The following is a 15,605-nucleotide window of genomic DNA, read 5'->3' as shown; positions in this document are numbered from 1 at the left end:
ACTCATCAGCTCACGGGTCCGTAACTGCGGTCTGCAGAGGTTGCGTCTGTAGCAACGGGAGACCGGCCAGCTCAAGCGAATGTCTCCCCCTTCACCCGGCCGGGTCACCCCACCAGCTGTAAGCACCGTGTTGCTTCTTCCCCCCAAACCCGAAGTAATTGTGCAGTCAAGTGCTTAGCTAATTTACTACCTACTTCAATTTTCAGACGCTACTTGCTCCTACCATCTACTACTGTGAGAAAACGGCACTTACTCCGTCGCAGACCAATACATGCCTAGGGGCCAGCAATTCCGCACCCGCTTTATTCACTCATACACACCGGGCTGTAGTACCCCTGGCGCCCTTCCAGTGCTGGGGAGCTCTGCCCTAGCGCCCCCCTCCCCCGGCAGCCACTGCATTTTCAGGGCTCTCCATGAGGAAAAGGTTTAGGCGGCTGGCGTACACGCCCCAAGCCCTGCCACAGAGGGGCAACCCGGCCTAAAACCTGTACCCCTCTCCCTCCCGCCCGGCCCAAGCCGGCGGCAGCAGCGGAAGGGGCTCTCCCGCCTCCCCCTCAGGAGAGCAGCGGCCCCCGATAACAGCTCCCGCCGCCGCCGCCGCCAACGGCCGAGGGGGGCGGGGGAGGGCGCCTAGCGCGCGCACCTGCCGCGGGAGGGGGGGAGGCGAGGCGAGGCCCCTCGGGCCGGCGCGCGCCCTCTCTCTCGCTGGGCAGCGCGCGCGGCCCCAGCTGCTCCGAAGGCGGGGAGGCTGCGGGCGGGCGGGGCTCGCGAGTGACGCGGGGCTGCGCGGCGTAAACAGCCCGGCGGCAGCCGGCAACCGGGCACGGCCGCCCCGTCGCCGCTCTCGCCCGGCCTCCAGCCGCCCGAAGGCCGGACCGGCCTCCCCGCCCGGTGCCGGGCAGAACGGACGGGGAGAAGGAAGAGGAGAGGGGAGGGGAGGCTGGTGTCGCCGCTTCGCGCAGCAGCCCCGAGGGGTTGACGCCGCAGCCCGGCGCGCCTGGTGGGGACGGCGGCAGTAGGAAGCGCCCGAGGCCGGTCCCGGGGCGGGAGGAGCCGCCTCGGGCAGCGGTTCGTTGCCGAGGCGCCTTCGGCGCGGCTCCCCGGTAGGGCCGGTGCTGGCGGAGCCCGAGCGGCGGCGGGGGCCGGGCGGTGAAGATGGCGACCCCGGGGATGGGCTGGCAGCAGCCGCAGCACAGCTACAGCGGCGGCTCCGCGCCCGGCGCGGGAAAACTCGGCTCCGGCTCAGCCCAGCCGGGGCTGGGCGCCGAGCACAGCCCGGACCTGCATTTCAAAATGAGCAAGAAGATTGCCCAGCTCACGAAGGTGAGGGAGCGTCCTCCCCGCCGGGCAGCGGGAGGCGCGACGGGTCCTCTGCCGCTTTTTATTCCTTCCTCTTTTGTTTCCCTTCGCTTCTTACCATCACCTAGGCAAAGATGTGGCTGAAGAGAGGCTGGCTCTCGGGGGTGATGTTAAATCCGGGTGAGATGCGGCCGGGTTTGTACCCCGAAGGCTGGGCCTGGAGCGGGCGGCTTGCCCCGGGAGCAGCCTCGGTCCCCGCGGGACCGGAGCACTCTGTGCCGGGGTCCTGCAGGGAAAGCTCCGGCATACCGCAAACGTGGAGACCGCGAACAGCGGGTGTTAAGAGACGAACCGTTCACGGAAACTGCCGCAGTACCGCTTCCCAGTTAGTTGTGTCCAAATTGCGCTTAGCACGGCCAGGTATCTGGGTGTGTGGGAGGTGATCCCTGATTGCTAGGCTGACACTTGCTATTTAGTCTATGAAAATTGTCACTTCTCGTCTAGCTCTTTTGTAAGCTGTTCTCTGAGCCTTTTTAAATAGAGAAATTCAAGTGATGCTTGCTTTCCTTTTGCTGAAGAGAAGTACTGTTATTTAAGGTGTCTGGTAATATCTTAAATGCCTTAGATGGTGAGGGTGAAGTGTGAGAATATCTCTGGTCTTGTATTGCTGATTGAACAGTTCTCATTATATCATCCCCACTACAGAAAATACACCATCTTTGTTAAAGGCTGTGGTCAAACTACAAGGTGTTTTAAAAGCATATTGTTAAGGCTGGTAGGCCCCATGTTTCAGATGTGATTGTAGCTATGATTTACTTAGAATAACTTCAAAAAAATGCTTTGGTGCTGTAATCTCTCTTGTATGATGCTCAAGCCATAGGTGAATAGTGTTGTTTAGGAAATGAAAGGCAGATTATCTTTGTTAAAGAGAAAGCAGAATAAATAATTTCTGTCAAGAATTACATAGCTAAAACATTTTAAAGGTAATTTAAAAGCACTGTGGGAACTGCTAGTATTCTTCAAATGTATGCTAAAATGGATGAAGGTGACATTTCGTTGGAACTAAGAATGAAGAGAATGAAGACTGCTGGCAGTCTCGCAGTGGAGACAGTTCATATTTATGCACAGTTGATGCACCGTTGACCAGTTTAAAATAGTAGTTATTGTGGAACACTGTGCACCTTAATGTATTGGAAAACTGATGACTGAGGGGTATTTTGTCTTGTCTTTGAATTCAGGGTCCAATTTCTTTATATGTTAAGATTGGTGGAACTAAAATTGTGATTTCATAAGGAGAAAAGTAGAATTAAAATAAGCTGAAGAATCACTTTAGTTTTACTCCCTGTGCATACAAATTATGAATTCATACTCAATGCCTTTTTTGCCTCAGTCTTCACTGGCAAATGCTCAAGCCACACCGCCCAAGTTGCAGAAGGCAAAGGCAGAGACTGGGAGAATGAAGAACAGCCCACTGTAGGAGAAGATAAGCTTTGAGACCATCTAAGGAACCTGAAGGTGCACAAGTCCATGGGACCCTCAGTCCGTGGGTCCTGAGGGAACTGGCAGATGTAGTTGCTAAGCCACTATCCATCATATTTGAGAAGTTGTGGCAGTCCAGTGAAGTTCCCACTGACTGGAAAAGGGGAAACATAAGCCCCATTTTTAAAAAGGGAAAAAAGGAAGACCCAAGGAACTACAGGCCAGTCAGTCTCACCTCTGTGCCTGACAAGATCATGGAGCAGATCCTCCTTGAAACTGTGCTAAGGCACATGGAAAATAGGGAGGTGATTGGTGACAGCCAACACAGCTTCACTAAGGGCAAATCGTGCCTGACAAACTTGGTGGCCTTCTATGATGGGCTTACAGCGTTGATGGATAAGGGAAGAGCAACTGATGTCATTTACCTGGACATGTGGACACTGTGTCACATGACATCCTTGTCTCTAAATTGGAGAGGCATGGATTTGATGGATGGACTACTCGGTGGGTAAGGAATTGGCTGGATGGTCGCACTCAAAGAGTTGCCATCAATGGCTCGATGTCCAAGTAGAGACCAGTGATGAGTGGCATATGTCAGGGGTCGGTATTGGGACCAGCGCTGTTTAACATCTTTGTCAGTGATATGGACAGTGGGATTGAGTGCACTCTCAGCAAGTTTGCTGACGACACCAAGCTGCATGGTGTGGTTGACACGCTGGAGGGAAGGGATGCCATCCAGAGGGACCTTGACAGGCTTGAGAGGTGGGCCCGTGCGAACCTCATGAAGTTCAACAAGGCCAAGTGCAAGGTCCTGCACATGAGTCAGGGCAATCCCAAGCACAAATACAGGCTGGGAAGAGAAAGGATTGAGAGCAGCCCTGAGGAGAAGGACTTGGGGGTGTTGGTTGATGAGAAGCTCAGCATGGCCTGGCAGTGTGTGCTTGCAGCCCAGAAGGCCAACCGTATCCTGGGCTGCATCAAAAGAACCGTGGCCAGCAGGTTGAAGGAGGTGATTCTCCCCCTCTACTCCGCTCTCATGAGACCCCACCTGGAGTACTGCATTCAGCTGTGGGGCCCCCAACATAAGAAGGCCATAGACCTGTTGGAGTGAGTCTAGAGGAGGGCCACGAAGATGATCAGAGAGCTGGAGCACCTCTCCTATGAAGACAGGTTGAGACAGTTGGGGTTGTTCAGCCTGGAGAAGAGAAGGCTCCAGGGAGACCTTATAGGTGCCTTCCACTACCTGAAGGGGGCCTGCAAGAAAGCTGGAGAGGGACTTTTGACAAGGGCATTTAATGATAAGACAAGGGGTAATGGCTTTAAACTGAAAGAGGGTAGGTTTAGATTAGATATAAGGAAGAAATTCTTCACTGTGAGGGTGGTGAGACACTGGAACAGTTGCCCAGAGAAGTTGTGGATGCCCGATCCCTGGAAGTGTTCAAGGCCAGGTTGGGTGGGGCTTTGAGTAACCTGGTCTGGTGGAAGGTGTGCCTGCCCAATTGGCAGGGGGGCTGGAACTAGATCATCTTTAAGGTCCCTTCCAACCCAAACCATTCTATGATTCTATAAAATATTAAAGGTACTACTACAGACTTGTGCTCCCTGAAAGATGCAAAAAGCACCTGGAGACCATAAATATATTTCAGACTTACCTTAAGGCCTAGTGCATATGCAAAGTAATACTTTGAAAGAATAATTTTTATTTGTGTGTGTTCTTTGATATATTTCCCTTCCTTTCTCTAGGAATTTACCCAGCAGTTTATAGCTGATTTTGGAAACAGTGTTCCACTTCGGTTGTGAAGTCATTTGTGCATACCCATGAATTCCACATCACTGGGCATGTGCCCTGTGTTCTCTGAGTTACTATGTGTCAGATATCTTGAGGTTGATGTGAGTCAAATAATTGATTTAAATGTGTGTTGCTGGAATATTTTGAATTTCTGTATTGGAAAACATGAAGAGTGAAAGTAAATACTGTGTTTTTTCATAAGTGTTTCTTTTTATGATCCATAGTAGAGTTCTTCTAAAACTCTAGAAATTGTGTGGATATTTGTCCTGCCAAAGATTTCAGAGTAGTGCAAATAAGCAGAAGACAACTCATAGCTTTTGTGTATTTAAAATAACTGTAAACCATGTGCTTGTACAAGGAGTTTACATGTGAATTAGACTTTTGCAGGACTGGAATCTTGTATTTGTTTCTCAGTGACTTGCAGATTCTGGTGATATTTTAGTTTGTGTGTTTGTGTTTTGTTTTCAAGTTTTAGGGAGAAAACTTGGAAAATCAGCTGATCTTTGTACTGGTTGAAGGTCTGGAGTGAAGAACAGTATTTTTAGATGTAAAACAGGATGTGTAATAAAACTTCCCTTGCACCTACTGCAACAATAAAATTAAGAATTTAAAGATTAAGATAAAAAGTATTCTATAGCATTAATTTCATTGAGGTAGGGGTGCAAATTTTGACAGTTTTGTAGTTAGAGGGCTTGGGTCCTACATTTGTGTTTGTTACTTGACCTTTCAGAAAAGGAGGCTTGAAAGAAGTATAGAATTTCTGGGTGTAGTATAATCTAAACTTTCTAACCTGCTCTAGAATCTGAAGCCTGATTTGATAGATGTCTGAAGAAATTAATCCTTGAGAAAGGAGTCCTTTATATAAAAAATGTAAAAATATAAACACAATATTTAATTTCTGTAAGCGAGAGTTAACTGTCAGAGAGGAATTAACTTCACTTTGCAGAAGATTTCTGGAAATAAGCTGATGCGAAAAATATATTAGGATACTTCTATGAAGGTCTTTTGACCAAATTCTGCTGTTCTAGCTTTGTCAAATGTTTACTAACTTTTGTGTATAGAGTTCTTCCTCAGTAATCTAGGAACTTCTTATTAAGAATACCACTTCTTAATTGTGCTTCTCAAATTGTTTAATGTCTTATCTATAAAAAACACTCCTCACACACCTTCCAACTGCTTTCCCCATTTTTTTTTTTTTGTCTTCTAACTCTTCCCTAAGACTGCCTTGAAGATATATTAAGTCTCTCTGTAGATTTAGAGCCGAAATCAGGTGGTTTACCAGATCAAACCAAACCCACCAATATCCTATAGTAAAAGGAAATCTAAATAAGTATGGGGTATTGCTAAGGGGATGCACATAGTTAAGTTATCCAGACAGCTTCTGTCTGCTGACAAAAGAAATGTGACTCAATAGTTTATTTTTGCCTATCCTTGTACAGTTTGTATTATGAGCTTGGGAGTAGCAGCAGAAGAAAATGCTTTCCTCACAGAAGATGCAGGTCATTCATGAAGTAAAAGTAAAATTCCAAAATTAGGATTCCTCTGTTATGTTTTCACATTACTTAGAGACAATCTGATGTTTCAGTCAAAAACTATACAGGAACATAAAGAAAAAGGTGAAATTTTTTTTAATAACCAGAGTTAATCAGTAGTTCAGAGTGAGGCAAAATAAGATACAAATCCATTTCACTAAGCACAACACTTCTGAAGTGCTTAACTATATATTTTTACTTTTGGGGGGAGGGGGGAAGACTGACTTGATTTAACTTTAATATGCTTAATTCACAGGGGAAGGTAAAACAAGTAGTTAGAAATGCAGCTTTAAAAAATAAGATGATACTCCATGTCATGTTTAAAGACTGTGGTAAATGGTAACTGAAGCAATTTTAGGTCTTCCTCTTCAGTATAAGCTCCTTATTTTTAGGCATTGTGAAAGATCTGTGTACCAGTTTGGGGATAAAGTAGCATCTGACACAAAGATTAAAGCCAACAAGAAATCAACTGCGATTATGAGATTGCATATATGTGTTTGTACTACTGCATGCTGGAGTGCTAATGTAGTGTTGAATTATGCCTGCTGCAGATGAAAATATGCATGTATATTTTATTTGTTTGCATAAGACAACTGGAGTAGAAAACAAAAAGCAAGTTGCTGCTGTGCTTGCATCAGTAGGGGAGAATAGGATTAGTTTTTACAGTTGCCAGAAAAGTTCAAGCTCTTTTTTGTGTGTGTGTGTGTGCGCTGTAGTTTGCAGCTTGAGCATTTGTGACTGAGAAATCCATATCCTAAATGTGTCTGCAAAGTCTGTTGTGCGAGCTTTGTGACATCAGCATAAATCTTTGACTTTTATGGAATAACTGCATGATATGTGCTGGGATTATGCAATGAGAGTCTTCAGCATTGATTTGGTTGCATGATACTGGTTGCAGAAATTTTACATTAACTGGAAGAAGAGTCTGTAAGTGCCATGCAGATGATACGTACCCTACAGTAATAGCTTCTATCTATTTAATAAAAGGAAAAAACTGTACAAAACTCTGATGTTCTCCCTTGGTACATGCTTAGAGCTGGATAGTTCTGTTCTGGAAAGGTTCCAAAAAACTCAGCTAGTTCAAAGACTAAGGCAACAAAGTTATCCAAGGCGCAGCATACTTCAGTAAACAAGAAACTAGAATCTGGGACTGCTGAGGCCAGAGTTCTGTTCTCAACTCTGCCATCAGCTTCTTGTGTAAATTCGGGAAACGGCTTTTTTAAAAAAAAAAAAAAAAATTAAATTTCACCTTTGTTTTCCTTTCTGTTTTCCTGTGTTAGAGAGAAGTACTTAGAGAATAGATGTTAAGGTAGTAGTTAGCCCAGTGAGTTGCTTGGGGATGTAGATAGTAATTTTATTTCAAAGAATAAAGAGCAATTTGATAATCTTTAATTCAGATGCTTATGCTTCTTATTGTGTGGACTTTTTTGTTGGGATGGTTAAAGGTTTCCCTCAGCTATCACAGAATGCAGTCCTATGGAAGTAAGAGCTATAGGGTTTGTTATATTAATGATTCTTAACAAAATGTTTCCAGTGAAACTTTGTCAGTTTTTATTTGGAAATATTCTGCCTCAGGAAACAAAACTACTAAACCTCTTGCAGAAGGTTCATTCTGCATAGGCTTATAAGAAAACTTAAAAGAAGAGCCCTTAAAAAAAGGGAAGGAATGAGAATCTAAAAAACTCTGTAGAACTGTGTTGATGTTAGCTGTCATCATGTGGTAGTTGATGCCATTAACAGTTTTGTAAAAACTTGGGGTTTAGTTTTTTAAGCAACCTTATGTCATCTCTCCAATGTGTGTTAACATTGGCAGCAGGCCAGTATTTGCTAACAGTTCTAGGATTGCATGAAAAGAACTGAAATTTTAAGGTGGGTGTGATTGGAGTACATATTTGAATGTCAAAATTTTTGCATATGCTTCTGACTGGTAATGTGGGAATAAATGTTACGTTTTGTTATTACATAAAAATAGTTTTAAAGGACTAGAAGATATGAAAATGTAATGTTAGATATTCTTTTACATTTCTCTGGAGATATTTAATTTTGGTTTGTGTTAATTATTCCAAAGATAGCTGATGTAAGTCGTTTAAGAAGAGAGAGACTGAAGGCAGGAGCTGAGAAAGTTAAAGAGACAATATTTCTGAAGCAGATTTTTCTTCTTTAATCATGCTAGTATAGTCTCTCCATCTTCCCTTTCTGACTCTGTCCATGTTGTGTTCTGACTGTGCCCTCATTCTGCAGTAGTTATGGTCTTAGCAAGGGATATTCACAGAAGAGAAGTCTTCTGTACCCATGATGGTATAAGGACAAAGATGGGACTGTGTAAAAATGGCATGTCTTTAATACCATCTGGTATAGTTCAGAAAAAGTAAGTAGAGCTTTCAGGCTCTCAATCTTCTTTAGACCTTAAATAAAATCAGCAGTTATTGTCTTTATCTGAATACTTGCTAATTGAAGCACTTAGAATTGCTTTAAAGCAGCTGTGGCTTCTAATTTAGACCTGAAGAGGTCTGTCTTACCTTCCATGTTTTGTAGGACAAAAATTATGGAATTTGGTGTTTTAGTTAACATGCTCTTTGTCTCTGAAAGAAGAGATCAGGGATCAAAAAAAAAAAAAAAGTTGACAGTCTGGAGATGAAGTCTGGGAACTCTTATTTAATGCTGTTTTTTTCCCAGTCAGGACTAATTGAAAAAAGGTAATTATACTTTGAAGACCTCAGGACCATGTATTCCTCGAATGCTTCTTCCATTCATTATCATTGCACACCTATAAGGTGAGTCTGGAGGAGTGCTATATGGACCTGATAAGGGTGTATTTTAGAGCTCAGTGTTGTGGTATGTGTGAATTAGGTCAATGACTTTACAGTCTTTTGTCAGAAGACATCAAGAAGAAAGAAGTAGGACAAGAATGAAATATTTTTAATATTAAAAAAAAATTAATCAAATGAAATTCCTTTCCTCTTCACCTGCGTAGTCTTAATTATTGACGACTAACTCAGAGTTCTTCTGAGACCACTGACAGCTTAATGTTCTAAAGCTATTTTCTGTATGTGTGTGTAATTGAAAGTGTGATGTTGTTGAAAAACTGATTACACATTCACAAAAGCTACTAGTCTAAAATGCCTCTTTAATATGCTTGTGCATATATTAGCTTCTCTGACATTGTTTTGGTTTTGGGGTTCCCCTCCCTCCCATTTTACAAACACCCAAAAGAATAATCAAAATTAAGAGACACATAAATTGGGGAGAGGATGAATGATATGATGTGGCGCTTAGGGACATGGTTTAGTGGTGGACTTGGCAGCATTAGGTTTACGGTTGGACTTGATGATCTGAAGGGTCTTTTCCAACCTAAATGACGCTATGATTCTATATGTATTCTCTTGCTCTATGCTTATTCTTATTTATTGCTATAATTAAATAATACAGAATTACAGGGAGCTGGAAAACTGTTAGATGTTATTGCTCTGATATGTACTTCAGCTGTTAAATCTGATACATCAGTACATTAAGGGTATTTAAAGAAAACCTGAAAGACAAGGATTTTAGTACAAAGTTCATGTTCTCAACATGTCAAAATTTAAAAAGAAGAAAGAACGTGCAGGCCATAAATGAATCCTGATATGACAACATCCATAAAGTTTAAAATCTCTCAACCTTTAGTTGCTTTTTACATATGATTATATAAATCCTGTGGAAAAATTAAGAAATATTCGAAATTTAGTTTGATTTTGGGTTGTTTTGCTGTTGCTGTTACGGTTTTCAGGTAAGTACTGCATTATGAAAGAAGGCTTTTGCTATTATCTTGATTTAGATAAAATCAAGAAAGTGCCAGTTCAGAGTTAAGAACATAATACTGAAATGCTTTGCTCCAGATGTAAAAGTTGTAAACAGGAGAGTCTTTTGTGTATGTTTGAAAACAAAAATCAATGGTTAAACTCTTATGTAATTGTACAAGGTATTTGTAGATTAATTTCTTTGTACACTTGTAAATTAGCATGGACACAGCACTTTGCAGTACTCAGTCCTGCAAGGAGTTTTGATTTGTCAAGTCTTATACAAATGTATCAGCAGAAGACAGTCTTCAGTATCTGGAATACCATGAAAGTGCAAAGAAGTTGTTTCAAAATGATGAGTCTTACCACTTCTTTAGAAAAAGTCAGATTGCAATTTAATATTAGTCATAGTGGTTCTGTACTTTCTTCAAACACTGTAAAACTGTTTTTAGTAGTAGCATTGTTTGTATTTGGATATTTCTGTATTGTCATGCAACCTATTGGTCACACATACTTTTTTTTAATGCCTAGAAGTACAATTAGATGCAGTATGCATCTAATACATGTGTAGAAATGTTATTTGTCATAAGTCATTGTATTGGTACAATAACTTCCAGCCTTAAGTTGCTTCTGACCGCTGAAATTCTTTCAATATCTCATTTTCTAAACACAGACTTTGGCTTTAATAAAAATAATAATTTTGTCAGTGATACTATTTTTTCCCCACCCCACTCTCCAAGTCTCCATCGAAAACTTTACTTTCCTGTTAACTGTATGGAGGAGGGGGTCATTACCTTAAATAGTCACTAACTTTTTCTTACTGTTTGCAGGCTTCCTGCTAAATAAACCCAGCAAATCTCAACATTATGAAATGTCTCTTGGCTGATACAAGTTTGGCAGTAGTTAGCCAGGCTTCTATGTATTCTTCTAAGGACTGACGTCATACCAATAACCAAAGGCACTGCATTCCAAAAATAACCAGAAGAAACAAAAATGGTCTAAAGCTATTCACCATCTTGTCCTACTTACTGCATATTACCTGGTTCTGTTTCCTTGGTCAGGCTTTTTTAACTGAATCTAGAAGGCTATGAGTTAGAACAACCTTTTGCTGAGATTGTCACTTGGCTAGGCTCAAAATGACAGCCTTTAAAAATAGGTACTGTTAAAAAGTTCATGAAGTCCTTGTTGAAGTTGCTCCCATTAAATGAAAGACAACCTTTTAGGTAAAAGAAGTAGTATGAGGTGATTGTAAGAAATACTTGCTTTCTATTTTCATTTTTATGAGATTAAAGTAATCTTTCCAGCCAGGTTCCTGAAATTTTGTTTCTAGAAACCTGAATTATAATGTGTTTAGAAAACAGGTGTGCTATAATCCAGAGATTTGTAATTGAACAATGTTTTTGCTCACAACGTGACTGAAAGCTGTAAGTTTTAGTAAAGGCTGTCTGACACTGCCTTCTCAGATCTAGTATTTTGCAGTATGGATGCTGATCTGTTTGGATAGGTTGTACTAAAATGTATTTCAGTAATCTCCTATGACTCTCTCTCCTTTTAAAATTTGACAAATGAAAATAGTGGTAAATTATTTCTGTAATAAAGATTAGGGAAAAGGACTTGATTTTTTTAAAAATTTATTTATCTGCTTTGTGTAATTATATGTATAGGTTTCACACTTTAAAAAATACAGTTTATTTGTAGCTGGTAGTAATAAGTAATCAAGGATATGCTTACAGGCTAAAAAAAATTTTCAAACACCTTGAAAATCTATGTAGGTCTGGCTTTCCAACATTAAGCTGTATTGCCAGCATATGTACACTACTTACGTTACTTACTACATATGTATACTACTAACTTACGTTACTTATTTAAAAAAAAAATAGTTTTTCTGCTGTGCCACGGAGTGGTAAAACTTTATTTGAAATTTTTTATCCATTATTTTGGTTGGGTTGTTCACTAGCTTTCCATATTGTATCTAACATTATAGCATTATAGTTCCATTAAGTTCCTATGTCATTAAAATCAGTCAGTCCTTCCCCCCCCCCCCCCTTTTTTTTTTTGAAAGCATATGGCCATTTGCTTTATGCTGAGATAGAATTTGCAAAAATGTGTCCCCAGACAGAGACTGGACTTTGATTTGAAGATCAGTTTGTGTTCTTTGAGATGGTCTGGAAACATTCTGTGGCCATTCTCTCTACTTCCATGATTCTTGTCTTGCCTTTCTTTATTTCTGTGCTCTGCTTCACACTTTGCCATGTGTACCTTTTCAATCTACAGTGTAGACCATTCACAGTTTGGTGTATTGGGGTATATTCTGCCTTACCTCCAAATACTTAATGCATGAGACTGCCTGTCCAAACATAAATGACAAGAACTACAATGCTATATTAAGTATCCTTCCACCTTCTGTACAAGTGAAAAAGCCTGAAGCAAGTTTAGCTTCTGTTGGTTTGTCTTATTTTCCATAACTGTGAGTTGATACTCTAGAATAAACTATATTCCAAATCCCAGAATTTTTTGGGGACATAGCTGTTTGTGTAACAGACCTTTTTCTCTAATGACAATTTAATTTTTTTTCCTTATGGGCCTATGCTCCCTGTTCCCGAGAGAAACTAAATTTCTTGCTTTTAGAAAACTGTTAGTTTGGCAAAGCTGGAGACAGAAGTAACATATCCTTTCACTGTAAAATATATATATGCTTCTTTATGTGCCTATGTGAAATTCTGGTAAATCTGGCCCCTTAAACAAAATCTTACTGAAGTCCTGACTGACATGCCCTATTTGACTCTAGATTTGCTACTAATTCTTGAGCCTCTTCTGTTCTCATGTATAGAAAAGGGATTCTTAGAAGTTCTTACAGAAAAGGGAAGAATTTGTTTAAGTGTACAGAAAGAAATAAAGAAAATTGTCTCATCTGGGAAATATAAAAACCCAGTAGTTTGTTGAAGAATTGAAAGTAGCCTCAAGTTTATGTACAAGAACTGATTTTATCAAAGAACATGCTATATATTTTAGTGAAGTCTGAGGCTGTACGTGCTTTTCTTGGAAGACTTGTGAAGCGGAGCCTTGTCCAATGCTTTGCCTGTTGGTTGCGTTGGGACAGCATTGAATTTTTCTCTTGCCCCGTTTTGCTCCGTTGCCGTGGAGGCTGGGGCAGATGAGAGCCTGCCGCTATCCACGGGCATGAGTGTAGGGCTGTCTCGACGTTTTAGCTTCACTGGCACTGATGTCACAAGCAAATAAGTTTTACTTCCTGTTATGCAAACCAGTACGTTTTCCTACCAGCAAGATCTCTTTAGAGGCCCAACTTGTATAACTGCAATTGCCCAATCCTTTCATGTAGTCAATGTGGTGAGCTATAACATTGATTACACTGAACACTATGAAGGTTAAGTGCAGTAAATTATTTATCTGAAAATGTGTGCCGTGCCATTTCGTAGTGGCTTCCCAAAAGCCTGACAAAAAGACAAAAGTGAAAATAAAAACAAGCACGAGTATTTTTCAGGGAGTTCTGCCAGTTAGCAAATTAAGAAATGTTTGAGAATATTTAAATGAGCAGCAGCATTTTATTCATATTGTCAAGACTCTAAAAGATGGGTTCAAGTTTTATTTCCTAAAGCTGACTTAGGGAATATACAACACAAAACTTGGTTATTTCCTTCAGGATTTATAGTTGGTTTAATTCTGTTCTGAAATAATTGCATCCCTACCTTTTAAGGATTTTAAAAAGTTGGAAATGTAGTTGTCTTGTCATAAAATTAATTAAAGGTATGTATTCTGTTTCTGGATGTTGCCCAAAGTATCTTAGATTCAAAAGCCTTTGTAATTCTCAAAAGAAGAGGAAATTGCATCTTGAAATTATATACTATTTAAAAATATTTATTTTGATGATTAATCAAAACCAGTGATGCAGGTCTGTAAGACTACTACCTTTTTCACCCTGTTTCTCCACTTAGGTGTTGCTGCTTTTTGTTTTGGGAAGCTTTGAACTTAATAGCACTCTGCTGAGAGAAAATTCATTTGTTTGTATATGGAACAATTATTTTAGAGTGAAGATCTTTGCTACGTTTTTTGTTTGTTTTGCCAAGGGCAAACTACTGTTATCTCCTCAATGCAAAGTCAGTTGCTCAGCTCTGAGAACTTTCCAGTCCATTGTTTCACAGTGTCTAAATACCCACAAACAGATGCAATACAAACATACTACCTTAAATTCCTCTACGGATCTCTAGACCTGAAAGGCTCAAATCAAATATGCAAATATTCAAGAAATAAATCTGTAAGGAAATGCGGCTCTGAGACTAAAACACAACTTGGAGTAGCCCTTTGGCCTATCCTGTTCTCCTTGCAGCAATTTAAGGTCTAATCATATAGCAGATGTGTCAACTATATTCTAGATAGATGGTTAGAGGGTAAATGGGATTCTTTCTCACCAGGAGGCAGATTGGGAAATTTGTACATCTGTCACTAAAACTTTTTTTTTCTTCCTTCTTTCTTTCTTTTTTTTTTCCTTCAGTATGCTTCTCAAGATTCAGCTGTCTTAGGAAATTGCCTAAAGCTAACTGCTACAGATTTGTAGTGGTTGTTTCTGACATAACCTGACTGGTAGAGGTTAGCATCCCAGAACTGAAAAGGGCTTTTGATGGGGTGTTGGTACTGCCACACCTCTCCCAGCACAAGGGCATTGAGTTGCAGTTGCAAGTATATGCTAAACCAGTCTATAACAGGAGGAAATAGTTGACTCAAGTTGTACACAGAATGAACCCCTAAGCTAATCCTGTCCGTTAGAGAGCTGTGAAAGCCCATTTTTGCAAGTCTGGCTTTTATCACAGTGAAACTTTCAATCTCTGTGAAAATAAGCATACTTGAAGTAATTTGATTAATTTGACTTTCTAATTCAAGTCACTGATTTATTGCATGACAACTCAGGGTCTAATGCATAGCTGGTCTTTTCTTATACACTTGTGTTTGCCTTTATAAATGGTGTTACCTGCTATCCGAGTGTCCCAGTAGGCTGTATCAGATGTTGAAACAGATTAATTTCCTGGCGCTTACACCTTCACCTCAGTGTATACCTTCCTTACGCTTGTTTTCTAAAGAGAACTACATTGCTTTCAAACAGAAACCATGTAGTACCATAGATGGCATAGCTTATTTTTAGGTAATTTTTGTCTGTTCTCAGGCAAGTGGGACAGGGTGGATGCTGAACCTACAAAGCAAATTTCACTTCTCAACATGTATAGGATATGGGGGGTATGGCTTAGAGAGCTTCAGCATTAACAGCTCATTTCATATCTTGCTTTCTGAAGTATAGTATAGTATTACCAGATATGAATCTTCTGTGTGATGTAGCTTAAGAGCCTTGTAAGGCAGCTTCTATTGCTTTCCTTGCAGATGTTCACAAAGCATTGAAAACTAAAGTTTTCTATTTTTACGTGACCTGAGAATCTCAGATGATCAGGTTTATTTAGCTTGTGTCAGTTCTTGGTTTTTTTTGTAATGGAGTAGAAAGTAAGTCTAACTCCTGGTAAGTGCAATTACTTAATACTTCGGTAATCAGTCCATTACTCCTTTTTACTTCTTTTTGGGATGTTTATACTTGGGGCTGAGGGGATATGTTCTTTCTTCATTACTGGTATCACTAATGTTCCGCTTTAATGGCACTTCAATTAATTCTTTGGAAACTCTGCATTGAGTTGTAGTGCATTTTATATGCTGGTTCTGTGATTGAAGACT

At 40.7% G+C, this 15,605-nt stretch overlaps 1 protein-coding gene across 6 annotated transcripts in view; it reads left to right on the top strand.

Annotated features, from left to right (window-relative positions):
- The first annotated feature begins 802 nt into the window (after positions 1-802).
- Positions 803-15,605, top strand: part of FAM184A (family with sequence similarity 184 member A) — an 81,736-nt gene continuing 66,933 nt past the window's right edge. For all 6 annotated transcript variants that reach the window (XR_012041457.1, XM_072855757.1, XM_072855756.1 and 3 more), the window contains exon 1: positions 803-1,323. Coding sequence is in view for 5 of the 6 variants with exons in the window: in XM_072855757.1 (XP_072711858.1) it covers positions 1,156-1,323 (168 nt within the window). In the remaining variant the exon portion in view is untranslated. The remainder of the gene's footprint in view (positions 1,324-15,605) is intronic.

The sequence above is a fragment of the Ciconia boyciana genome, chromosome 3, assembly GCF_034638445.1.
Source record: "Ciconia boyciana chromosome 3, ASM3463844v1, whole genome shotgun sequence".
Classification (NCBI taxonomy): Eukaryota; Metazoa; Chordata; class Aves; order Ciconiiformes; family Ciconiidae; genus Ciconia; species Ciconia boyciana.
The sequence above is the reverse complement of the archived record's forward strand: the minus strand, read 5'-3'. Positions and strand labels throughout refer to the sequence as shown.